The 27,437-nt window shown below is 40.3% G+C and overlaps 1 protein-coding gene across 1 annotated transcript in view; it reads left to right on the top strand.

Annotated features, from left to right (window-relative positions):
- The window catches only part of onecut3a (one cut homeobox 3a), a 29,948-nt gene extending 3,035 nt beyond the window's left edge, over positions 1–26,913 (top strand). The window contains exon 2 of the mRNA XM_054790137.1: positions 18,302–26,913. Coding sequence (XP_054646112.1) covers positions 18,302–18,594 — 293 coding nt within the window. The 3' untranslated portion in view covers positions 18,595–26,913. The remainder of the gene's footprint in view (positions 1–18,301) is intronic.
- The last annotated feature ends 524 nt before the right edge of the window (positions 26,914–27,437 follow it).

Genomic DNA, 27,437 nt, shown 5'->3' with positions numbered 1-27,437 from the left:
CTGTGTTGAATTCCACACTCCATCTCAATGTATTTGGTGGGATCAATACAGGCCTGATCGATAAGGATAGCCAGTGCATCTATCAATTATCCCACCTCAGCACTCTCTCCCATTGGTCTCTCCCCTGCAGGAGAATGAGAGGGGGGTGTATAGTATCCATTTATATAAAAGGAAAAGGCGGGGGATGTAGGGAAAGACAGTTATTTTAGAAAAAATGCAATAACAAACCTTTTTCTGTCTTTGCTGCCGTTAGGTTTTCTTCTTTATTTTATTTATGGCTTTGTTCCAAATGTGTCTTTTTATAGTCTGGATTGCCTTTAACTTATACTTCCAGACAAATGCATAGAAAATATAATCAAAAGTGCCATATATATTACAGCATTGATTCTCAAACTGTGGTAAGCACCATGGGTGGTACACACGGTCCTTGTGGTATGAAAGAACATATTTTGCAATAATTAAATGTTGTTTTGCATATAGATACATGAAATATATATGGAATAATTGAACAAATACACATTTATTAACCAAAGATGACCTGAATTTAATTCAAATGAAACAACCATGAACTCACACAAGCTAAATAGCTGCATGTACAAGCAACATGTTCGAACCTAACCCGTGATGGGCAAGCAAAGTTGTCACAAACAGTGGTACTCTATTAGAAAATATGTTACAGAATGAAGGGTCCTGTCTCTAGTTCATTGCATTTTAAATCCTATAATCCTTTGTCCAATAAGGCTGATTCCTTGTTTGCGCTGCACACATTCTTGGCAATTAAGGTTATTTTAATTTGTCCAAAAAGTGCAGTTGGTTCATTATCATATGAATGGCTGGGTCACGTGCCGGGGTTCTTAGGTCAGGACACACCGGACAAAAAGAAAAGGGGGGGCGGGAGGGGGTATTGTTTAGATATTTAGGAGTAGTGGGAGGCCTCCATTTCAATGGACTATACTGCCTTTTTGGACTATACCATTTAATCCTAAAGCCATCCTGAAGATGTTTTGTGCCATTCAGTTTTGTTTTTTTATTTTCAAGCCATATTAACTGTGATGAATGAATATATGTGAATATTTGCATCCATTTTAAAATTGTCATCTTTGTTCTTTGAATTGGCCTAAAATGGCAAAGTGACACAAAAACTGAAATTTCTCGCAACCAAAATTGTCCCATGTAACCCATAGAAATATTTGATACGAGATTTATCTTAAACTAATGCAATCCTGACATTAAGATTTCAATTGTCTTTCAATATTTATTTATATTTGTCCACTAGACGGTGCTACTTTTTCCCATTGAAAGCATGCAACAAAAATTGTTCACTTTGTGCCTTTCTAGTGTGTCTCTAATGTTTGGAAAGGTTTTTACTTTGTTTTTGTTTTGTCTTTTAATGTAAAAAAAAAACAGTGGCGTTATGTAAACATACTGGCCTTTAAAGGGTTAAAATCACCAACATATACTTCAGGCATATTTAGTTCTAAAAAAATCACTAGTTTAAAGTGGAAAATCCGTCTGTTTTGGGGGAAGCTGACATTTGGTGTCATAAGGGCTCTTCTTCAGGATTTAAACCACAATAGAAGTGTTTTCAAACAGTAAGTAATCTATTAAAAGGTTACAGTCTAGTAACTTGATTTTACGCCCTATTAGAAAGCATTTAAAGAGTTACAGTCAGTGGTGTTGTCCATGGTGCTGACCTAGTCTTCCCCCCCCCCCAATCATTTGAGGACAGTTCAAGGTGGTGAACCCCCCGCACCCTCAACACATGGTTAATTGCATTCTTGTGTATTGGTCCTAAACACAATTATTTCATCCAACAAGCTTCCAGCCACATGGATCAATAGAACAATACACAATGGCGTCGATCACATGAATCTACACCCCAAACTGGATGGCAAAATAAACAAATCAGCGCTTCTTTTGGGCTGTTTAAGGTTCTAATTGGATATAAGGCATTAATGTATGATTGATGCCAGATAATGTTGAAGGAAAAAAAAAAATCTCTGTAAGCTCGCGAGATGATCAATAGCTCGCCTTAATAATTGATGTGGTGGTACGATGGAGGGGTGAGGCATGGGAGTAAACAGTGCAGCTGTGGTTTGGGATCCTGGTTGTTCGTTAAGCACACAGCAGTTGAGACGTGTGATGTAAGTATAGCGAGACACGCATGTACAACCTTTAAAACCCCTCTAGTGGGAGAGTGGCGCTGCTTGTTTTTACCGCAGGTCATTTCACCACCAACACCCACCCACCCTCCTGTGCCCCCAGGCTATTCAGTTGAAGCTGGGGATTTTTGGAGGTGCTGTGATGGTGACACATGACGACCTCACGAATGGCGTGCATGCTTTAATGTCAACGGCCACTTGAAATTGGGAAGGAATCTTTATTTATATGGTATAAGTTTATAAATACGTTAGAAAAAAGCACACCATTGTACCTTTAAGATTACATAGGCTGTAGTCAAAGGACAATTTTTAAGCTAAGAAGCTAAATTGGATTCCTCTCTAGGACCCCGACATGCTAAACCAGGGGTGTCCAAATTGTGGCTCTTGAGTCATTTACAGCACACAGCTTGTTTTTCAATGGCCTGTGGAATATTTTCAAATTAAAATAAAGATTAGTAAATACAGTGGAACTTAGGTTTACTTTACAGGTCATGCAGAAAACAATGCAAAATCATTATAAATGAAGAATGAAATAAGTAATTGTTTAAAAAATGCAAAAAGGGGGTCCCAAAGTGATTTTTTTGTTCAGGGGTCCCAACCAGACTTCCTGGCAGCACCCCGCTTTAGCCCCACCCACAACAACATTGTGATATGCAAGAACACACGGACAACAACTGTACATCAACAGAATCATATACATTTACGGCAAATCACATGCATTTATGGCAAAGAAAACATTGCTTTACGGCACAACATCACACTGTTGTGATGCTGCCATATGCTACAAACCTCTTCAATCATTTCTGATCTGTTTTATTAAGACCTTTACCCCTTTCGCAATTGTTGTGTCCTAGATTTTCTTTTTCTTTGCCAGTATGACCCGCAGTAGCTAAAGACCTTCACCAATGGTTGTACCATTCTGGGTTATGAGTGTGTGAATGCAGACTGAGCATTGTTGTGTTGTTTCCTCGTTAAGTGGAGAATAAACTGTTAATTCAATGCATCCCCTTAAAGTCATAGCAACATATCCTTAAACCATCCATCCATCCATTTTCTATGTCACTTATCCTCATTGGGGTCGTGGGGGTATGCCGGAGCCTATCCCAGCTGACTTCGGGCGAGAGGCGAGGCACACCCCGGACTGGTTGCCAGCCAATCGCAGGGCATTCTTAAACCAAAAGAAAAAAAAAAGAAGATTCAAGGCATCTCCACACGAGGATGGAAATTATTGTTGATGCCGACTACCCATGCATCCTGGCGAGATTGACCATGTGTATGCCATCTTTGTACTTTGCGGGGGGTTCTCTCTTGAATTCAATAGTGTTTCTCACTGTCTGTATCAAACTACTAGTACTCGAAACTTTCTTTTGCCCAAGTGGAAGGATATTTAGCAGCCTCACTCAATTAAAACATAACACGGACAGTGAATGACCAAAGCAGAGGGTGGTGCTGTGTTTGGGGATGATAAAGTACCGGGCAAACAGATTAGTTTGTTACATGCAATGTTGAACGATGAAACCAAGACAGTTTACGAAAACCGGGGCAAAATTTTGGCAAAAATTTTCATCAAAAATGTAATCATACGAAAACTCGGGCATTCAAAAAGCAAGGTTCCACTGTAAAAGCCTTCAGGGTAAAAAGTTGCAATATTACAAGATATCAACTACAGTAAATACTAATAACTATTTGCTCTGTTTTCAACACAAAACTGAAATGTAAGCGCTTTTTATTTGAAACATATTTAACTGCTTAGCATATTTTGACCTACATTAGCAATAAAATGTTATGAACATTTCATATAATGATTATTTTGACCTAAATTTAAAATTTTATGTTGTCAATATTATCATAATACAGGGATACCTGTGTACTTTGATACTGGCCAAATTTGATGAAAATATGCACACACTTCAACAGATGTCCAGTTTGTAGACATGACAATTCATACAAATAAAATTAGGGTTATTCAATTGCCCATAAATTGTAGGTTTCACTCCTAAACTATATTTATTGGTTTAAGCGTGCTTAATAAACAGAAAACAGTGAAGAAATGGTCTTCACATCTCTCCATTTTTTGTATGTGGCCACCCAAGAAAAAATTTGGACACCCCATGCTAAATTGTGTCACACGTATTGCCGTAACATGCATAATTTTGTGTCCTGAGCCTAAAATTTGGCAATGTATAAACACTAAACACTTACCCTGAAGCTCCAAATAATTTTATTGGGTTACTGACTGTCAGAAAATACTCTAAATTGCAACAAAAGATTGTACGGCATAAGACTAAAGTGATACTACACACCTCGAGACTCAACGCTATCTCTCAGTGAAACCACTTGTCAATTGCAGCGCAACATGGCGGCAACAGACAAGACGCTTGTTGGAACTACTTTCTTCCTTTAAAATGTTTGTAGGACCGAAATTCGGGGCTTGATGTGAAAAAGCACAGAAAACCCACAAGGCTAATCTCCAACATAACCACTTAAACAATTCCCTTAAAAGGTATGTTCCCAAGCTCTAAAGATCAAGAATCAAGCAGTACTTTTCAAGGGTACACCACAAACATTGTGCTTTATCCATCCATCCATTCTCCATTTTTAGGGTCGCTGGGGCATGCTGGAGCCTATCCCAGCTGACTTCGGGCGACAGGCGGGGTACACCCTGGACTGGTCCCCGGCCAATTGCAGGGCACATATAGACAAACAACCATTCACACTCACATTCGTACCTATGGACAATGTAGAGCCACCCTTTAACCTAACATGCATGTTTTTGGATGTGGGAGAAAACCGGAGAACCCGGAGAAAACCCACACACACGGAGAGAACATGCAAACTCCACTCAGAAATGCCCAGGGGAGAATCGACCCAGGTCTTCCCGATCTTCAGGCTGTTACTGTGTTGGCCAGCATGCTAACCACTAGACCACCGTGCGGCCACATTGTGCTTTAGCCAGCTTTAATCATACCCGTATTCTGTTTTTGATGATTTAAGTCAGGGATCGGGGACCTATGGCTCGCGAGCCACATGTGGCTCTTTTGATTTCTGCATCTGGCTCTCACAAATTTCTAAACACTATACATTTTTTTTATTTTAATTTTTTTCCGCTAACATTTTGAAGTAAAACATTACATAAATCACAGTGTTAAAAATAACGTTCAAAATATAAAATATTATAATGTATTTTAATCCATTTATCTATTTTCTACTGCAATTTGGATGGCTAGAGCCAATGCCAACTGTCGCCTTCCGATATTTTCTGGGTCAGACGCCAAAACACGATTGCAATTTGATAATGCTGTAGCCTACCAGGTCATTGAGAGGTCAAGAAGTAAACTTCCCGCCTTTAGTCAGTCAGCCAGCTTCTGTAAATACTTTTGACAAAGAAGATGGCAAAAAGACAGAAAGATGAGGAGTACCATTTCACCATGAATGGACAGAGAAATTTGCCTTTGTGGAAAGAGCAGGTTTGGTGTGTCTAATATGCAGTGATCAAATTTAATCGATGAAACGGTCAAATATAAAGCAGCACCTGGACACATGCTACATTTGCATCTAAATATCCAGTGGGGGACAGCCGGAAGAAGGCATGCCAAGAACTACTGTCCAGAGTGCAAGCTAGTCAGCAGCGACTCTGTGCATGGAGCCGACAAGCTGACTGTTCTTTGGCCAGCTTTGCTGATTCTTTAGCAATAGTGAAGAACGGAAAGCCGTTGACAGATGGCGAATACGCCAAAACATTCATGCTTTATGTGGCGAATTAACTTTTTGACAATTTTTCGGATAAAGACAAGATGATCAAATTAATATAAGACATGCCTCTGTCAGCAAGAACTGTTCACGATCGTACCATCATGATTGTAAATCAAGTGGAGGAAACACAGGTGAAGGACATAAAGCTGAACCTCACCACGTATCAACCACACTACAAAGCCATCAGCAAAACCATGCAGCACCAGAAGTCACGTTAATGGTAAGAAGTATTTTAATTTATTATTGATTAGCTTCGGTATAACAACATTATTAAAAAGATTTAATGCAGAGACTTATTATATTGTACAATTGTGGGTCTTGTCTAAAAACTTATGCACTTAATTGTATTCAGTGTTAAAAAATATTATATGGCTCTCATGGAAATACATTTTAAAGCAAGCAACCATATATGCTAACTAAAACTTGAGTCAAAATGGATGCAACACACTGTCTGCATCCAACAGCACTGCAGCTCTGCTGAGCTTTTGGCTTTAACAGGACCGTGGTTCCATGTCGCTTGCAAGAAAAGACAATGGTGGAGCTTCCAAGTCATGGGCGTAAATTAGATGTCGATCATGTAAACGTCACTTTGTAGATGTCATATGACATCAGTCAGCTGACATTAAGCTCCCCTCCTGATTCGCGCTTGCTCCCTCGCTACACACGGAGATGCAACTTTCATCTTATTATTCTGGTTATGGACCAACTAACTCAGCAGTAGGATGCTTATATTTATTACAAAAGTTATCGGTTCACTTGTAGCAGCTAGTTATGCAGAAAAAAAGTGTATTGTTTGATGGCTTTGTTTCACTTCATGAACTCCACTACAGAAATCAGTGTTTTCTACACATCCGCTTCTTAAACTGTTATTTCATAATGAAATGGAAAATGTACCCATTGCTGAAACCTTTTTAATAGGTTGCCTTGACTTTGGCTGCATTGTCTTTTGCATAATCATTTTCAATTCTTGTATATCGGTAATGTTTGATTGCAAATGCTAACTGGATGTAATACATGAACTGTCTCCTAATGAACGTTACATAGCTATTTTGACTGACATATTAACATTACTCAGGTTATGTACACAACAATTGAAGAATGATGTGTAATTACCTTTATTGCCATATTGAATAATTATGATATCAACGACTTTGATTACCTGTAAACTTTGAAAATGTGAATGTGAAATACTAATCTTTAATATTTACAAAAGTATTTCAAAGTTTACCGGTTAGATTTTATGTTATATGTTTATAGAAAGAGATAGATCACTTTGACTGGCAACTTGCATGCTGAAAAAGTGTGTGCACCCCGGATATACATATATAACGTACATAAATACGTACTAATATTTTTTAAAGAAATATAGTAAATATATACATTTTCTATAGCTATAGTAGGAGGTGGATCTTTGGGACTTGGTCATTTTAAAAGTAGCTCACAGGCTGAAAAAGTGTGAGCACCCCTGCTCTAAGAGTAGGGGGTCATGAGAGACTGCGGTTACGGCAAGGGCACAGCTAGGCAGCTGGAAAGTGCTAAAATACGGACTATACTCCTGCTATTATATTTTGTCTTTCAAAGTTTGCTCCTGCCCAAATTTTGCTCCAGTCACACTCTATGTCACTGTAATTATAGATTTAATGAAAAGGAAGTTTATACTATAAATGGGCATAATGTTCCATTATTGATTAAGAAATTGATTGTTGATTAATCCTGTCTTGAAGTAACTGGGGCAAATTTGAGTGCAGTATTTGGCTTTAGCCACAAGAGGCACTGTTGATTCAGTAAATTACAGTTTACTTTGTAAAAGAAAATATGCAATGTAAGTGTAAACAAAAGGAAAAAGAGAGGCATGCAGTCATGTAGAAAAAAAGTGTAAATTTTCCCAATTGTCAATAAATGAAATGTGGTCAATTGTCTATCCCTGTAAACTGGATATTATCGTGACCATAAATAAAATAATGGTATTTTTAAGAGACAGAGTGTTTTTTTTTAAAAATTCTATTGCCTAATATTTCCTGGGGTTATGGTGCTGAATGTCATGATTCCAATGTGCCTGAAAAAGGCTAAGGGACAAAAAGTGCTGGTTTGGGACATTGAATTGATCTCAATGCTGTTTGCTAGAAAATGCACTCTAAGACCTTTCATGCATATGCCAAACTATATAGACTACATCCGTGTTTGTGTGGGGTTCCTCCTCGTCTCGCAGCGTGGATGTGACCAGGCTTCTGAGTGGGTCTGCAGCCACATTGTTAGTTATAAGGGCCGATGTGGCCAGCCCTGAATATGTATCGATTTCCATTCCCCGACCTCTGCTTTCCATCCCTGGAGCCAAGCCACGCAACCCCCTCTCTTACACCCACATCCACCACCATTTCTCTCATCAACTACACCGCCATTCATGCACCCCCCCCCCCACCCAAAAAAATGACGCCAAAAAATTGGAGCTTCTTTTGTACTGAAAAGCACAAATAAGTTCCCAAGCATTTAACTCCTTCTTCGTTATGCATCCCACGCCGCTCTTTTGGGTCGAAGGTATAATGTAATTCTAATAGAAGTCAAATTGGTGTGCAGAGTCGCTCTCCTTCATATACACACACTCACACGGTGGAATTCACACAGGGGTGGTGGGCGTGCATGTTGTACAATTATAAATGCAACTGAGGAGGTCTGGACTCTGTACAGTCTCCCATACCGTCTCTTTTATTTCACATGATCAATTCCTACGCCATGCCGTCGCCCCCCTCGCCGAAGCGGATCGATAGGAGAGAATGACCTTTAAATCAAATTGCTGCCAGAGTCGACTGAATGTTCGCGGATAGCATCAAAGGGTTAATGCCTTCCTCCATGCGCGCACACACCTCCCCATTTCGAGGCAAATATACACAAAGGAGACGAGATAACCATAATTCAATCTGGTTATTCGTCCTTGTGTGACGTGTAAGAAAAAAAAACAAATCATGGCTTTTGACCCGAAATAATCTGCGGCAGCCCAAAGTGCATTTAGGAATTTGGCATTTAAATTGAGGAGGATTGTAATTAGGGAGGGAGTTATATTATTTACGATGCACCACGCCGAATTGTTCACCTGTGTCTAAGATTATTAGTATCATGTAAAAAAAATATGTGCTCTTTTCAATGCGAGCGACTTTACTATTGCTAGAGAAAAACAGAAAGTTAACCAGATTTGGCGAAAAAGCGGAATACCATGGCCTTTGACAGGATATAATCTGCGGCAGTCTGAAGCACATGCAGGATCTTAGAAAATAAATGGTGGGAAATTGTGACGGAGGGTTCTGCTTTTTTTTTAGCTGAGAAACGCGCCGAATTGTTCACACTTGTCAAAAACTTTCAAGACCATGTGGAAGTTTGTACTATTTTCTTTCAAAGCAAGTCGTTTTTACGGATGCAAGCGAACAAAAGCACATAAAGTCAACAAAATATGTAAAAAAAAACAAACAAAACAAAGCTCCGCATATCATTACATGGCTAGTTTAAAAAGCATACACTACACTGAACATGTTTATTATTCTGTTTGCATGTGGAATCGGTGTACACCTGCTCTAAATCTCTTTAAATCTCTCAGCCTTATTCAGAACACCACTGTTATATTGAACAATGTTATTGAACAATATTATGGGAATGCAGATTTTAGTGGGTGTGTTGTACTTTTTTCAGCTGTATTAAAACTCGAATGTGTGTGTGCGTTGTGTGTTGGCTGCTTATCTGGCACACTGACAGGCCATCGGTTATTAAAGAGCCGATAATGGCTTGCTTAATAGAAGACGAGGATCCAATCCAATTGAACAGTGCCAGGTTTCTAAAAGGCAATTTAATCTGGTATTAAGTGTGGAAATCTTTGGACAAAGATTTACACTTGGAGAGGTTTTCTTTAGAAAGAAACACTTGTTATCAACTGGCTTTAGAATTTAAAAACTATTTTTTGGGGGATAGATCTGTAAAAATAAATATTAAAAACAGAAAGAATTGATAACGAAAATAAAAAAATATATACATAATCGTTGATTAATTTTCACTTATTAAGCAATTAAGGAAAACTTTATTAAAATCTACACATCTGTATCATATAAAAGGTTACAAACATTTAGACCCACCCCCGCCCCCTCCACACACACACACACACACACACGCACACACTCAAACACACACGCACAAGCTAACCGAAACAAGCAACGATCAACAAAAGGAGCAAAACGACTGTGAAATCAATTGATGGCTAGATCGATAACGTTGGTGCAACATGCTCTGAATTACATGTTATTAAAATATAATAATAAGCAAGCTGTGATTTGTCCCCCCTCGCCCCCCAAATGATGAATGCATTATTTTTTTAGGGTCTATTTACCGTGTGTGTGTGTGTGCGCGCGCGTTTGTTCGGGAGACACGGCGTTCAATTATTGAATCAGAATATATCAATTGCATGTATTATCATTGCTGTTAATATTGGCATTGCTACGATGACATTGCTATAGACTTTGGGCTTCTGTGAAATAAAAAAAAGTGGTTTGCAAGAAATCACTATGACATACAAAATCACATAATGTAAAAATAAATAAATATATAAAACACAGAAAATTAAGTCAACAGGTTGTGTTTTCTTTTCATTCCAGGTTTATGCAGGTGACGTTTGGATTGAATAATTTCAACACAGCATTGTTGCAGGCCTGCACAGAAAGCAATTGACGAATTTTCTATAAAGAAAATATAAGGGGACGTTTGTGCTTATATATGGTATAAGTCTAGTGTATAAGCAGTACTTATTCACAGATCTAATGCATTTATATAGAGGCACATTTATCTGTGTGGCAGTTTAATTCAAAATTAAATGCCCACGAGGTGCTTCGAATTAGAATAGAAAGTTTGTGTACGGTATTTTAAAAGAGAAAATGTATCGAAACATTTATAGACATTAAACGGCAACAGAAAAATACGCATGTGTAAACAATATGTAACACAACTACTGTTTATTACGCACAAACGATTAAAAAAATTAGGGGATGAAATCAATGTTTAATCTTACATAAAATGGAAAGAAACGCCTCGCAGAGTGCAATTAAACCAGCAATAATGATAATAATAATAAACATCATCACCACCACCACGCCTCTTAAAACTCTCCCAACGGTCGAGTGCATTTAATTACTATAGACCTGCACTGATTGTATAGCTACCGCTCATTAGTGCATGCAGCATTCTTTTGCTTGTCTTGGCTAATAAAGAAGAAAGAAACGTTAAAACAGACACTTCATTAGGTACACCTCCAATACATTTGAGCGCTATTAATGTAACAATATTTTCATTATGAAAGTTTGTGTAGAAGAGCACTGCACAATGTTTCTGATTGTTCAAGAGAAAAATATTAGAAACACTTCTCAGTTTGATGCAGTGCTCGGCAAACTGCACCCACAATCAGCATTATAATCTCTGCCAAGGCAGTTTTTTAATTGTGCAAGTGTACCTAATGCTGTATCCACGTTGAATGCAAATGATTTACATAGGGGAAAAGTCCACACATATAGTATATATTGAGGAAGTAGGAAAGGCTTATAGGAGGCTGCAGGTGGATGTTATTGGAGATACAAGTTGGAGAAATGCCTTGCAGGAAGCAAAGCAACAAATTGTGTCCCTTTATCAGTGCATCAACGCCAATTCGCACTCATTACACGAAGGCGCTATTGAGCTGGCCCGGCTTTGGCCTGAAGCCCGCAAGACACACACGCACACGCACACACACGCGCAAGGCAATGTACGGAAGAAGGCATTAAAAATAACATGTTTATTTAAAAAAAACGTGTTAATTATAATGCCGATTATAGTTTCTTAAAGGCAAGCTATTACATATTTGACAGAAAAAGGTGGGAACAGGTGTCCCCCCCACCCCCCAGTCCGAGTGAGAGCTCTTCCCTCCATCATGAATCTCCACCCTCCTCTTCCCCCCTCCTCCGGGCCATAATTAATTGGACGAAGGGAATTTCACACACGAATTATTCACGAATCCATCGATCGATTATTGAACAGTCATGATGTTTTTCTCTTAACCTCGCTTGGTTTGTCGTGGAGAGGGGACAGAGGAAAAAATAATAAGCATCAAAAGCACATCATTAATAAGGGATCATTTGATGAGAATCACGCTTCTTATAAATACATGTATTCTGCAAACATAGCGCCTGAGGGATAAGCCACTGTCTCTGACAAGTCCCTCCAGGCCGTGGAGCAGCGGGGGTGCATTGCAAGAAGCACCAAAATGTGCGCTCGAGTCCGGCTGCTTTCTTTGTGCACGTCCGCCTCTCCGCGCCGAGCCTACTGGAGCTCTAAAAGCTGCAATGATCGATTTTTTTTCTTTTCTACGCCGAGCTTGGTTCAGTAATCAGGGCCCCCTTCCTCACAGATCGATCGATATTGATTAGTAAATCCAGCGCCTGTAGCAAAGGCAGCGCACCGTGGCGCCCCATGTTGCAAGGGAAGGCTTGGCGAGAGCGACACATGGCGGCAGAAACGGGGTATAGCAAGCGGTCCAAGATGAGGCAGGATAACTATAACTGATCCTATTTATATATTTACCATTTATAGGACATTCAAAAATATTGCAACTCAACATTTAAACACGATACATTTTCTGTAATTATTATCATTCAAAATGATAATTTAGTTTTTTACTTTAAAAAAGTATATTTTTTGCAGGGTTCATTTTGAACACAAAGGAGCCAAATATGGTTCCATGCGCTCTACAATATTTTAGGGCAAAAACGTGCCAAAACGCAATTATTAGGAGGTCATCGGGAATACTATAAATGTGCAATGTGGATCCACAGTGCTTTTACATACAAGTACACAAAAATACTATACACTGACTTTATCCACTGCTATATTTTTGCATATTGTGCGTTTGTAGTTGCATTCATAACGCAAATTGGGTCAAACCACTGCGGTCTGGGAGGAGATGAGGTCTTCCAGTGGTCAACTTGAGGATGTTTTACAAAAACAGTGAAATAAGATGTGAGAAAAAACATAGACAAGGGTATATTGGTAATATTGACAGTGAATTAATGTGACACCAGTCCAGGGATACACTGCCTCTTGGCCAAAGTCAGCTGAGATAGGCTCCAGCTTCCCCATGACTCTAATGAGGAAAAGTTGTATAGAGAATGGATGAAATGTGGTTAAAAGTAGTCAAATCAATTGTTATAATACACATTCTTTCAATCAGTTAATACAGTGGTTATAACATTTATTTAAAACACTACAACTGTTTACTCAGCATTGTTTTTGCCTTTTTTTCCCCTCAGTGGTAACATAGACGTTCAATACCATAGAGCACTGGACACTGTGGTGGGAAAGAAATACAAAAACAGGCCTAAAACATCTACTACATACAATCCTACTGGTTGAAGAAGCTTTTTCACAAGTAAATTAAAAGGAAGAGGGGGATAGCGTGCAGCTTGCTTGAGTAGACATCATTCAGGATCTGAGAGGATACAACTTTTACAACACTACACTTTCAACCAGGTGCGATATTGCGCAGTTTTTTTTTGAGACCTTAGTTGCATAAAAATGAAAATAACCTTTACAATTTTGCATATTTTTTGCTCAGTAATATACTGTTACATCTTTAACATACCACGTTACATCTGTAATTATGAAGTTCTGCTACCAGTAGTAAGATGGCTACATGCGTTTACAATATTTGAGTAATGCACAGGCAAGGAACTTGTGGCCAATAGGCCATATACAGCCCGCAAGAGCATTTAATCCCGTCCACTTGCATGCAAATAAAAGAAGGTTATAAAAGAATCAAAACATTTAATTCTCGTAACTGTAGACATTTGTTTGATTGTTGCATTTTTCAGGTGTCGTTATCACACACCAGCAGCAAATATACATTTAGCTGCTGTCTGATAAAATTCTACACGTTTTACCTAATGTTTATCACAAAGAATGTATTTGACATTATTTAATCAGTATTAAATTCAAGCCCCCCCTCAAAAAAAACATGTTTACTTACATGTTGTTGTTTTAGGAATAAAGAAGCCTGCTTCACATGTTACAGTTACACTACATAGTACAGCAGATGCAGTGATGTACAGTGGTGTGAAAAAGCGTTTGCCACCTTCCCGATTTCTTATTTTTTTGCATGTTTGTCACACTTAAATGTTTCAGATCATCAAACAAATTGAAATATTAGTCAACACTACTGAACACAACATGCAGTTTTTAAATGAAACTTATATGTATGTAAACTTAAATGTAAAAGTATATGGCCCTGTGTGAAGAAGTGATTGCCCCCTCTGTTGCGCCCCCCTCCCAAAGAACATTTGTCTCAATTTTGCCAGAAAACATCTTGATAATCCCCAAGGCCTTTGGGAAAATACTTTGTGGTCTGACAAGACAAAAGTTGAACTTTTTGGAAGGTGTGTGTCCCATAACATCTTGCGTATTTTAGAAAAATAACATCATACCAACAATAAAATATGGTGGTGGTAGTGTGATGGTCTGGGGCTGTTTTGCTGCTTCAGGACCCGGAAGACTTGCTGTGATAAATGGACCATGAATGCTGCTGTGTTAAAAAAAATCCTGAAGGAGAATGTCCGGCCATCTCTTCGTGACCGCAAGCTGAAACAAAATTGGTTTTTTTTGCAAGTTATCGCAAACGCTTGATTGCAGTTGTTGCTGCTCAGGGTGGCCCAACCAGTTATTAGGTTCAGGGGGCAATCACTTTTTCACAAAGGGCCATGTAGGTTTGGGTTTTGTTTTCTCTATTGATAATAAAAAGTTTAACTTTAAAACTCCATTTTGTGTTAAGTTGTGTTGTCATTGACTAATATTTAAATTTGTTTGATGATCAGAAATATTTAGATGTGACAAACATGCAAAGAAATAAGAAATCAGGAAGGGGGCAAATACTTTTTCACACCACTGTATACCCAGTGATTCCCACACCTGGTACAAGTATTGACATGCGGCTAGAAAACTAACTTCCTAGTAAATCTATTGTTAATGAGCGCTCTCTGATTCATATGGTCATAGTAATGTTCTCATTTCTTTCTGACAAGCTTAACAAGTTACATTAAGGACCATCACATGTTTAAACTTACACAATTCAACATGGCAAAGAAGGAGTAGGAAGAAACAGAGCTCATTTAATCCTACCCCACATGACTGATAGTTGGTTCACTTCCTGTGTCTAAATGTGACCATTTTGTAAATGTCTGAAAAGAAGTAGGAAGAAGCAGAGCTTATTTAATCCTTCACCAGTCAATTCCTGTGTTCAACGTGTACCAGTTGACCAATCTTTTAATAACAACAGAAAAGGATAATGATATGTAATAGTGAAGATTTTAGGTAGAAAGATTTTACAGTAAAATAAATAAATTAATGAGTCAAAGTTAAAAAACATTATTTGGTATATATATATATATATATATATATATATATATATATATATATATATATATATATATATATATATATGTATATACACACACACACATACATATATATATATATATATATATATATATATATATATATATATATACATACATACAGTATATATATATAACATAAGCAAACACGCGTGCGCACACGTGCTTCGCCGCAGTGCTGATGTGAAATGTGAATATGATGGATGGGTCCATGTACAGGTTAGACATCTGTAGTAAACAGATTGGACTGCAATGCCTGATCAATGGGCTCTGTTCCACTGTAATTAGACACACAGCGCACTGCTTGACTCCAGCCACTTCAGCACAATCACAACCCTTCAACCCAAACACACACACACTTCAACCTGCATACACGTTGAACAAATTCTGTCTCTAAACACACCAGGATGCTGCATGCAGCACATGAGCGAGACATGATCGAAGGCAGCTTTCAGACAATGCCGGCAGCAGCAGGTGGAAGACCACACGTCAACGCCATCTTTCTTTCTCCACCCTCTCTGCAATTTCCCTTTCGTTCCCACCCGGACAGTGGGGGAGCTGAGTGGGACACGCAGTCCGTTTTCGATCGTCAGCCGGCAGGGGAGGACGGCGGCTGCAGAGGTGGCAGGAGCCTTAACCTTCCATTCACTGCACTCGTACACCTGTCTGCCTCTTACCAGAAACATACCCACAATGCACCCCTCTATTAACTATTAATCCTTCGGCCTTCTGCCCCCGCTCCCTAGCGTAAAAGTGTTTTGAAATAGGCTCCATGTATGGGAAGAGGAGCCAGTCTCAAGTGTTTGTGTTTAGGGGGTGGGGTGGAAGGTTGGCTTGGGTTATAAATACCCTCTCAGAGCCCAATAGAGTGGGCTCCAGTGGGCTCTGTTTGAAGTAGCAGACTGTAGACCTGCTCGGGGTGGGTAGCGGGGGATAGTCTGACCTCAGTCCCAACAGAGAGGCCCCCCCCTGCCCAGTTCCTACAGCTAAGTCGGTCAATATCTTTCTTTTCTCCTCCATTCGCCACCCCCCCTTCCTTTTCTTCTTTCCCTTCTTGGCTCTAAAATACAGAAAATCTCTTCCTTGCACTTTCTCCACAATCTTTTCTTACCTCTCATTTTTGACACACAAAACGCTTACTTTTCTGCAAGAGCCACTCAGCCCCCCCGTCGTGACTCAAACTACATTAATATTGAATCAAACATCCCCTTCAACTTACCCCATCATCCCCCCTCCTCACCACAGGCTGGCTCCCTGTCTGCACTCTGCAGGATGGAAGGAATATTCCCACTGGCCAGGGCGCATGGATTAGCTTTAAATCAACTTTTATAAGGCGATAAGAGTAGGAGCTGTATGGGCTCTTTTTCTGGTGTATGTGGACTTGTTTACTAGCGTTGCTTCCTAACAAAGCAGTAGAAGTTTGGTGTGCATTTTAGTTTGTTTTCATTGCCAAAGTTGTGAAATGTACCAAAATAAGTGTTTTGTACAGTGCTATTGGTCACGGCTCGGTTCAGTATGCATTTTGTGGTAATTTTAATATAAAATACCTAACTCGTATTGTCCCACTTTTCGGCACTCTTTTGTTGGGATACTGGTGGCAGTAGTATGGTACAGTTTACTTGGGTTTGGTGGTGCTAAACATATTGCTGAAAGAATTTTCACTTCCGGGTTACAATGAAATGAGAGTGGAACAAGAGGAAAAAGCATACATTTAAAAACAAACACAGCAGTACTACAATGCAGGGAGCGAATCAGAGCTTTTCTTCCCGTCACTCACACATACCGGTGACTTGATGACAGAAACTTAAGGTCGGGTATCGTTTACATCTGAGACCTGTGCCAAATCGGTACATTTGAAAAGTGCCGGTGCTTGAACGATGCTAGTATTTTAAAAAAGGAAAACAAATTTTGTCCAACAACAATGCCCTTTTCTTTTAATGTAATTTTGTGACATGCACGTTTGCATTGACACCGGTGCCATTATGGAGGTTCAACACCCATCCCTATACTACAAGTACGACTACCCAAAATAGTGTCTCTACGGTTGTTAGCAAAGTTAGCAAACAACATTAGAGGAGTTATTATTTAATATATTTTATACTGCACTTGTGTTTACAGAGTTCCCTCGCTCTATCGCTGTTCACCTTTCGCAGATTTGCCAATTTTTTTTAGTGCTTCTTTTTTTTATTACAGCTAAGAGCTGTTACATGCCGAGCCTGGCCCTTTAAGAAGAATTTTATTGTGGGAAGTTGAGTGTGGGAAGTTAAGTTGTATTGTCAATCAATCTCCTTCGTGCCTAGCTTGCTTGCTTGTTAGCTTGTAAATGAATCTTCATTTTGAAGGAGGAGGACTGCAGCAATATGTTTTAACAAGGATACAAAAACGCTACAGTACAGTGGAACGGCGGCAGGATGAAAAGGCACAGTCACAGAAGTGAAATATGCATGAATGACTTAAGTCATTTTTTGTGTTGATTATTAATGTTGATCATTAAAATTCAAACGAAGGTTTGAACTTTTTGGAGTGTTTAAACAAGAGAGAAATGTGAGAAAATATTATTGCCTGAGAAAAGCATATGATGAGGGGTTTTACAGGTTTAAAAAAATGTAAAAAATTTCACATATTGCAGGCTATTGGGAACTTATCCCCTGTGATAAATGAGGGAACACTGTAATTGGATCACCAAAGTAGAGTGCACCTCTGCAACCAGCAGAGGCGCTGTTCATTACGTCTTAACCTGGTCCAAAGAATATGTTATCCATTGTTATCCTTTGTTCCATTGTGTATAGTTTTTAATTTCTTTTCTTTGTTGCTATGATGACCATTAAGGGCTTACCATGGCGGACTTTGCCACTTTTGTATACTTACCTTGTTTTGTGTTCTTTCCCCTCTCTGCCTCCCACTTTCATCCCGATCCCTCCCACTGCTGCCATCCACGCCAAGCCTGCAAGCGCAAAGAACAGGAGCAACACAAGGACCGCAACACGGCGCCCAAGAAGCAGCGCCTGGTCTTCACCGACCTGCAGCGACGCACACTCATTGCCATCTTCAAGGAGAACAAGCGACCATCCAAAGAAATGCAGATCACCATCTCCCAGCAGCTGGGCCTGGAGCTCAGTACCGTCAGCAACTTCTTCATGAACGCCAGGCGCCGCTGTGTGGACCGCTGGCACGACGACCATGGCACCAGCCCAGGGCAGCCGGGCACCTCCGCCACCACCTTCTCTAAGGCTTGAAAGGAGGAGGAGTAGGAGGAGAGGGCCTTCAGATGGCCGGGCATCTAGGTTGGAAGAGCAGGTGTAGCAAACTGGCATTGAGACCCTGCCTATGATAACCATTCCTGGCCTGGACCGATCTGACAGCGCCATCTGCCCGAGAAATCCTTTGTGCCATGCAATCATCTTTTTTTGTCGGTCAAAAATTCAAGCTCTAAAAGGTGAAGTCAGGTCCAGTCTGTATTACTCACATAAGGACAATCATTGATTCTGTCTTTTTTGAAAGAAAATCATCCTTACGGCATCTTTGTTTCAGACAAAGTAAAGAGACACCAAAGATTTTTTGTTGTTGTTGTTGGACAGTACTGGGCACAAGCTAGCCTCCTTCACCACCGACGTAGCCACTGATCCTGCTTTTCCCCCCCCTCCCGATTCACCTCTTTGTGTCCACTCTTATATCCCTCTATGGAAGCAAAAAAAAACGGCAATAAATCTGACAGAGCAGCACATAGCCTTATTATCCAAGCCCTATACTGCACACACAAGGCTCTCAAAACCCAAGAACGACGTAGTCTGTAAGAAAAAAACAAAGCTTTCCAGTTCCCTCCGCCCCCTCATCCTATAATCTTCCTCATTCCTCGGCCTATGGTATTCCCTGATGGCCGCCCATTGCAGAAAGCAGCTCAAGCCCGATCATACGGCGAGCTAATGAATTGAAAAATGAATCGATGCAGACAGAGCGAGCAAGGCCTTGACCTCTCCCTCAAGGTGAAAAACCAAGACGCTCAGCAGCAGCAGCAGGTCTTCCAGGCACAGGTCTACATATATATTTTTGCACAGATGTTGGAGGCCTGTAGAGGGAAGACGTGTCATTGTAAGCCTGAACCGAGAGGTTCTTTGACTGGGAGAGGCGGGCAATATGTCTGGAAACGCTCTTTTGTTCAGTTAGGAGCTTTTCCTCTGATCGATAGCCCAGAAAGCGACAGTTAAAGCGACAAAAACACGCTCAGGCATCCGTCCAGTCGCTATAGGGAAAGCACTCAATGGAGATGGGGACACAAAGGGGCCTCAGAGCACCTCCCTTCAAAGATCATTTACTGGTAGAGCCACAGTGCACCCTGCTGGCCAAAGTGTAGACACATTCAGGCACTGGCTGATCAATAACTTGGCCATTGTCCTAGCAAAAGCAGAGGGGGATGGACAAAGGCATCCTAAAACTGCAGGGTTTGAGCAACCCAACAAATGTCAAAAACAGGAGAAGGGCAAAGGTACAATATAAACAAGATGCATTATATTTATTTTGGGAGGCTTCCTTGTCCGTCATCTCACATTTCAAAAAACACAAAAGGCTAGCTATAGCCAACCCAAGCTGTCCAAAATGCTACAATAAATTTGTGCCAATGCTTTACTGCCTTAATTCCAATCAGACAATATGGTTCACACACACAAGTGACATTTGTTGTTTGTCACCACAGCAACCAACAATCAACTTATTTTTTTTCTAATTAAGGCAAACCTCAAAAGACAAGCCGTACATGTTGCAAACAAACACAGAAAGTCAGGCGTTTTTTTTTCTTTCTTTTCTACCTCCTCAAACCCCCCTGCCCTTTGACCCTTTCCTCTCTCTATGATGATGCGGGTATTCAATTAGTACCATAGACACAAAGTTTCTATTTCTTGTTACAATTGTGCTCTGTTGTGTGCATAAAGGTAAGGCACCTTGTTGATGAATCAAAAACAAAAAAAAGGTAGGACTTTCTTAAAAGCAAAAACAAAAGGGGGTGCTGGGGTGCAAGGATGGTGGCTGATGAAGGACATTTTTTGCTTTTTTTTTGGCATTCAATGGGACTCTGAGGAGACACTTACCACGAGAAACAGGGAGAAGAAGTAGTGACTCTTTTTTGGCATTTTTATGTCAGCAACTGTGGTATTTTTTGGAGCGCTTAAAACACATGGGAGTCCAAAAAAATTACGTTCAAAATGTGCTTCAAGGGGGATTATCTGTATGGTCTTAAGATGCAATTGTAGCATTTCCAACAATGTAGTCATACGAGAAGTGCAGGGGGCGTCCAGACTTCACTTCACTTTGCTGTAAGCAGTGAGTTAAAGCCGCCAAAGGACGACAAACTAAAAGTGTGGTACAAAAGTGTTTTGGGTTTTTTTTTTTGGGAGGGGGGTGAATAAGGGAAGAATCAGCTCGAGATATTCGGGCTGACAAAAATGTTTGTAGTGAGAAAACCAATGTTGGCTACCTCACTAAGCTGAGTGGTTTGTGAAACCGCCACTGATACCAAAGATACTGCAGCCTACCGCTCCCAAAAACATCTATGCCTGTGGGGGGCCGCCACCACCCAACAACACACACATACTATACTGTAAACATACACATGCATACCGTAAATGCTCTAATTAGAGCAGAGGTGTTTATTTACCTACACCACATAGACAAACGGGACCATTAAATTAGAAACAGGCAATAACTAGAGAGAGTTACTTCCAAAAGTTGGAAACTCATTCAACTTCTGAATGATTTTGGAATGCATGGGAAAGTGGAAAAGGAACTGTATCTCTCTTTGACCACAAGGTCATTAAGCAACACATACATTGCAAAACACAGCAGCAACAAACCAATGTCGTAATAGTGTTTAGGAGCAAACTGCTTAGCCAGCATTGATAACAAGGAGATGATTAAGTGTCACACGCATGAGTTTCACACCAATGACAGCTGACTATCGCAACTAATATTTTGAAGCGCATGCAGAGGTAGATAAAGCTGGTGGATGCTGGCCACTCATAATACTTTAAATGCAATTACTGCCATCTTGTGGTGTTGATATAAAAAAATACATCAAGATTGTTTGTGTTAATGCCAACGTTCATTTGCATATTTAGGCCACACATCTGGCGGCTATAAGAGACTAATTGAATAGAGGTGTTAAATGGAGCATTTACGGTATAATGGTAGTAAGTAACAGCGCAGTCAGACTGCTGTTGGCCACACAGGAGAGTGGCCAGCTAGCAAGACAGAGTTGAGTGCCTTTTCCCTTCAACCACGGGTGGGACTGCACTGGACACACACACACACACACGCACACACACACAAACAGACGTACACACACATGCAGGAGCATGCATGTACAGAGCAGCGCGCCCTTTTCCCCAAACAATGCGCCCATAATTGGATGGACAGTAAAGGGGGAGGTGGGAGAGGGACACAGGCTGTGTCAGCGTTTTCTCCTCATATTGACTTTCCATCTTGATACACTAGAATACAAGCACTTTATCATGTAGAAAGTCTATAAAACAATCGCTATTTGCTATTTATTTCACTCTAAATGATGTGTTATAGCGCTTTCATCTTTCACAGCCTTTGTTATTATACCTTTTTTTTAAGATCCCCCCCTCTCCCTGCCCTGCACGCTCAGCCGCTTTTGCCTCTCTCGCATCAGAGATATTTTTGTGTAACAGTGAAAGAGGGAGGCAAAAAGGCAAAGGGTTCTGGGCGCCCAGAGGGGTTGTATTGTAGTTGTTATTTTAGCATCTCTCTCCACTTGTGCAAGCACAGAGGCTGCGCTATGAAAAGTGTGGAAGACTGGTTATAAACACAAAAACCTCTCCTCCCCCCCTTTTTGACCTTGTCTGTCCATTTATCAGACCCCCCCCACTCCTGGCTAGTGCTCAGAGCCGGTAGGCGTGTGTTTGACAATTAATTCTGAAATACCTCAAAAACCTTTCATGTAAACTTTATGTAATTTAAAAGTGAAAATAATAACTGCTAATGATAACGATGATGATTATGAAACTATGATACTATGATAGTTAGTTTTGGAATTTGTGACTTGAAGCTTTATACTGTTAAAAATAATCCTCTCTTTACTTTCTTTTGCCCATTTTTTAAATTTTTCCTCTTGTACGTTTTTTTTGTTTTGCTACGGCATGTACTTAACTGTTTTTCATAAAGGAAAAGACATTGTGAATGTTTCTGTGGAGGGCGACACGAGACAAAAGACAGAAGACAAAGCTGTGAGACAAACACGGACGTTTAGGTCAAAGCCCTCTTACAAGGCAGAATATCCTATTGGACAAAGAAAAAAATAGCATTGATTGATTCTTTTCATGATATCAGACCACTACCTTAGTATATTCACTTTTGCTCCCCATATTTCCTAGTGAATTAAGATTGTGATTTTCGTCATTTTTTTATTTACACCCTGGTGACAAGCAAAGTAAAAGTGTCAAAGTGTGTGTCAAAATATGGGAAAGTGTTGGTAGTGCACCGGCTAGCTAACCACACTACAAGTGCATTGTTACCCATAGTTTCAATAGACATGTACTGGTCAGTTTTATGTGATAAAGGTTACCTATAACTGTGAAGAAAAGCTCTGGGTGCTTGTTCTTAAGCACATAGATGGCTATTTAACAGCAAGGGTAAATGTTTCCAACAGAAACGTCCACAGAGAGAGACGTTGATTTTTTTTAGACATTAGCCTGTTAGCATCTTAATGAGTCTACCCCTGTTAGGGTCTAAACTTTCTGCTGATGTCAGCATCTTAGCTGGTGTGTTTTCGTGCTCTGGTCCACTTTCTCGTTTTCTTTCATAATAACTGTAAAAAAAACAACAACTGTTAAAACAATTTAAAAAAAACCCAACAGAATCTTACTTTACCTTCTGTTATTTGTTTGTCTTATTCCATTAGCAAATACAAAGAGCAGCTCACTAGGAAGTGGTCTGATGATGCAGTGAAAAGGGCTTTCAGCAAATCAAAAATATGACAAACCAAAAGACAACCTTTTTCTCACAGTTAGCTTTCTTTTGTCCCTTAAGTTGTCTTTTCTCTTGGGGAGGTGGGGGGGGACAAAATTACTTTTGAAGGTTCCCGGGTGTGTTCAAGTGCTCCTGATGTTCTTAGAATAATGAAGACCTAATGTGCACCTTTTGTTGAAAAGAAGGTACACTGTTTTTTGTTCTTTTCTTTTGTGCATGGATATTGTATAACTGTATAGAAACCAACAGGAATGACCTGTGATTTTTGTGGGGAAGGAGGAAAAAGGGAAGGAATCGCCCTGGGCGTGGGTGGGAATATTTTGCTTAATTTAAAAAAAAAAATTGAGGATTATTAGGGTTTTCTGTATTGGGGAGGGGTCCTCATTTTTAGACTTTCCGTCACTGGTTGTGTGCATGTGCTGTTGCAACCCCCCCAACCAACCAACCCCTTCCCCGTGTTCCTTTGATGTATATAACTCCAGACAGTAGGGGGCAGTGTGCACTGGGGGAGGTCAAACTCCTCTCTTCCCAATCAATAGTATTCATTCCTCAACTTGCCAGCTGGCTCGGGTCCTGGAAATGTACGTCTTGCTTTTCCAAAGACAGGGCTGTTTACTTGGAGTTAATCAGAGGGACGCGCACAGGCCCGGGCCGGCCTAGAACTCACCTCAACATCTGTCCACATCCTTCTCTTCGATCTGTATGTGAGTGTGTGTTTGCTTTGTAACTTTGTGAAAGACCAAGTGTTTCTTTCTCACGTTCTTTCAACTATGAGTTGCAATATTTGACCATTACGACTGACTAAAAACAACCCATCGTAGTCCCCTCCTCCCAACTGCAAGGCAACCAATCACTCCATCGCGGAACAACCTCGGCATTTTACTGTCAAACAGCCTTATGTGTGTGTTGTTCAGCCCTTGTGGGATGTACGGTTGGCCAATAGAGGGGCGGAGGAGGGGTGCCCCCCCTGATGTAGACACCCCCAGTCACACTGTGCTCTCCCTCTTCTGTTACCTGTTAATCAATCAGAGCCAAGTGTCTTTGTGATGGTAGAAGACAATCAGTTTCAAAACAAGGAAAAAAGGTAGAGAGAGGGAACAGGCCAGTGGGGAGGACGAAAAGGGGAGGAAGAATAAAATCATAGGGGGGGAGAAAAAAAGAGGCTGTCTGAGTCGTGATGCATTGCTGTCCCCCTTACTGCCAAAAAACGACCACCTGGTGATGCATCCCTCTACATACCATCAATAGTACCTCACAAAAGAGAGTACACTTCACATTTCAGCAACCATTTTTATTATATCTTATATCTACAAACGTATCTTGGATATACTTTAGATGAGTCAGTGTACAGCTATAGATTTACTGAAAATGACTCAACACACAGTGAATATGTCCAAAGTGTGAATATTTAGTGTGAACACCATTGTTATCTAGTACTGCCTTAATCCTTTGAGGCACAAAATTCACCAAAGCTGCACAGGTTGTTATTGGAATCCTCTTCCACTCCTCCATGATGACATCACAGGTGGAGCTGGTGAATGTTCGACACTTGGCACGCCACCTTCCTTATGCTTGAGGATCCGCCGCACAGGTGCTCAATTGGGGTTTGGAGGAGACATACTTGGCCACTCCATCACCTTCACCTTCCTCAGCAAATAAACCGCAGCTCCCTAGCTCTCATACAGCACCAGTTCACCAGACTGTAGGCAAGCCACTTACCTTACTACTCATTTGTTTTGTCAGCTATTTTGACAATATTGGCTGTGTGCCGAGTCATTTTTAGTGAATAGTAAATCAATACTGCTCTACAAGCGGTGCACTGACTAATCTAAAATATATCAAATTTTCAGTTCTATAGTATTGTCCCTCAAGAAGATATACTGTAATAATATGGTTGGTGAAATTTTAGGGCTGTATTCTTGTCTAAAAACATAAAATAAAAACCATCACTTCTTTCTACACTCACAGCGTAATGCACTGCAGTAGTGCTGTGGTACAACGATGCATCCTATCACCCACCACCATTTTCTGCTGGAAAAAAAACACAAAAAAAAAAACAAAAAAGGCTGCAGTTGGTGGCTTTTGCACACAAAACTATGCAAACACCTGACCCTTCCCAAACTTAATCGTTGCTGCTGGGTCAGAGTGTATAGCACCCTCCCCATCTCCCTCATTTTGACCTCCATGAACAGCCTACATTTGTTCAGCATGGGCAGTAGAGCGCCCCCTAGCCACTCAGGGTTAAAGTAGCGAGTGGCCGGGGAGTGTACGATGCACCAGGCGAGGCTGCTGACACTGAAACCCACACACACAAATGCCACTGCCACCAAAAATGGAGTTACCATTGTTTGGCAATGTTTGATTGTCTTTGCAAAACCTCCCCCCTTAGTGCCAAGAAAGGGCCACAATCAACGCAAAGACACTTACATCGCACTCTTACGTTTACAAAGTCGTCTGGAGATGGTGGCTTGTATTGCACTGACAGACACACACACAAACACGTGCACGCACACACACACACACACACAGACACACATAGAAAGAAGGTGACGTCTGCCTTTTGAAACCAAAGATGAAATCAGAGGTATGACAATCTGGCTCGCAAAGCAACCAAGACAATGTTCAGCTCTCCAGGGCTGCTCTACAGGTCATGTGATATATTATATATAGCAGCCACCTTGTGCACTTACACAAACAGACAAACATCAACCATAGATGAGGGATATGCCCACGCGCAGCATCTGCTCAGAAAGCCTCTTTTCCCCCTCCCTCCCTCCTCTACCTCCTCCCACTGCAGAAGCCGGAGAGCCTGTGGAGGACTTTTTTAGTTCCACTCTAGCTGAGACTTTTTAGAAAGGAAGGGAAAAAAATCTGAGTAATAACTGTTACAGAAAATCAAATCTGACAAAGGATAACATGGGTAAAAATTGCGTGTTTTGAAATAAATTAACAAAATAAAACAATTGTAAAAACACAGAAAACCTTTTTTTGTGGTTTGTTTTGCTTGGATTGATGTTGGAGAAATGCCCTTTGACCTCAGCAGACAGTCTGAAAGAGTTGGTTTTACAAGGGCAGTGCACTTTGAGAAAAGCCAGAATTACAAGAATAAAAATGTACTGCTTTGACTCGAATATAAGATGCTTTTTTCCTAAACAGGTCTCAAAAATTTGTCTTATATTCGGGGTTCTGGATATGTATACATTCACACTAGAAGGTGGTGCCAAACCACTTCTCCTGAAGCAATGTCAGAGCTTTTTTTCTATCATTCACACACTGGTGACCTGCAGACACAGAGAGCCACTCAAAAAAAAGTGTCTCAAAGGTTGTGAGCTCGTTAGCAAACAACAGAGGACGAGTTATAAAGCTAATTTTAAGATAATGGTGATCAACGAACAAAAGTTATCAAAGGGGGCCAACTATCAGTTATTCACTATTATAGAAAAACAGACAACAGGATGAGGCAACTTCACAAGTCTGTGTTGTTCACACAGAACAGCGATGTAGGAAAAAGCTCGAATATTAGGGACAGTGTGGAGGGGGATAATATTGCATTTATTTGACTATAGCTTTTTTAACAGCTTGTTTAAATTAGTTGTATTTACTTTAGTTACACTAGTTATCTTATTTGTGTGGCTTGGGTTGTTGTGGTAATAATGACTCAAAAGCATGTGTTTTGCTGGACTGAATATGACTGAGTCAAGTCGGAACCAAACTAAACATTACACTTGTGCAGGATTCGAGTGTGGCCTCAATGCTCAATATGAATAAAAATGAGTAGAGGAAACCCTCGTTTATCGTGGTTAATTGGTTCTAGACCTGATTGCAAAAAGTGAATTTCCTCAAAGTAGGATTCCTTCCTCAAAAATACAATATTTTTGTAGTAATAGTAATCTACTGTAAATAAGTTTTTTTTAAAACATTATTAGAGCCATGTAGACATGAATTAACACCCATATAGTCACCTTTACATTTGTACTACCAAACATAGTAGCTATAATCAGAGAAAATAATCCATTTAAGACAGTTTACCTTGTAGGCGAGCGGAATCACTGGAGATTGAGAGTTGCGTTTTAGCTTGTTGTGGACTATGGCCACAACA

This window comes from Dunckerocampus dactyliophorus, chromosome 10 (genome assembly GCF_027744805.1).
Source record: "Dunckerocampus dactyliophorus isolate RoL2022-P2 chromosome 10, RoL_Ddac_1.1, whole genome shotgun sequence".
Classification (NCBI taxonomy): domain Eukaryota; kingdom Metazoa; phylum Chordata; class Actinopteri; order Syngnathiformes; family Syngnathidae; genus Dunckerocampus; species Dunckerocampus dactyliophorus.
The sequence above is the reverse complement of the archived record's forward strand: the minus strand, read 5'-3'. Positions and strand labels throughout refer to the sequence as shown.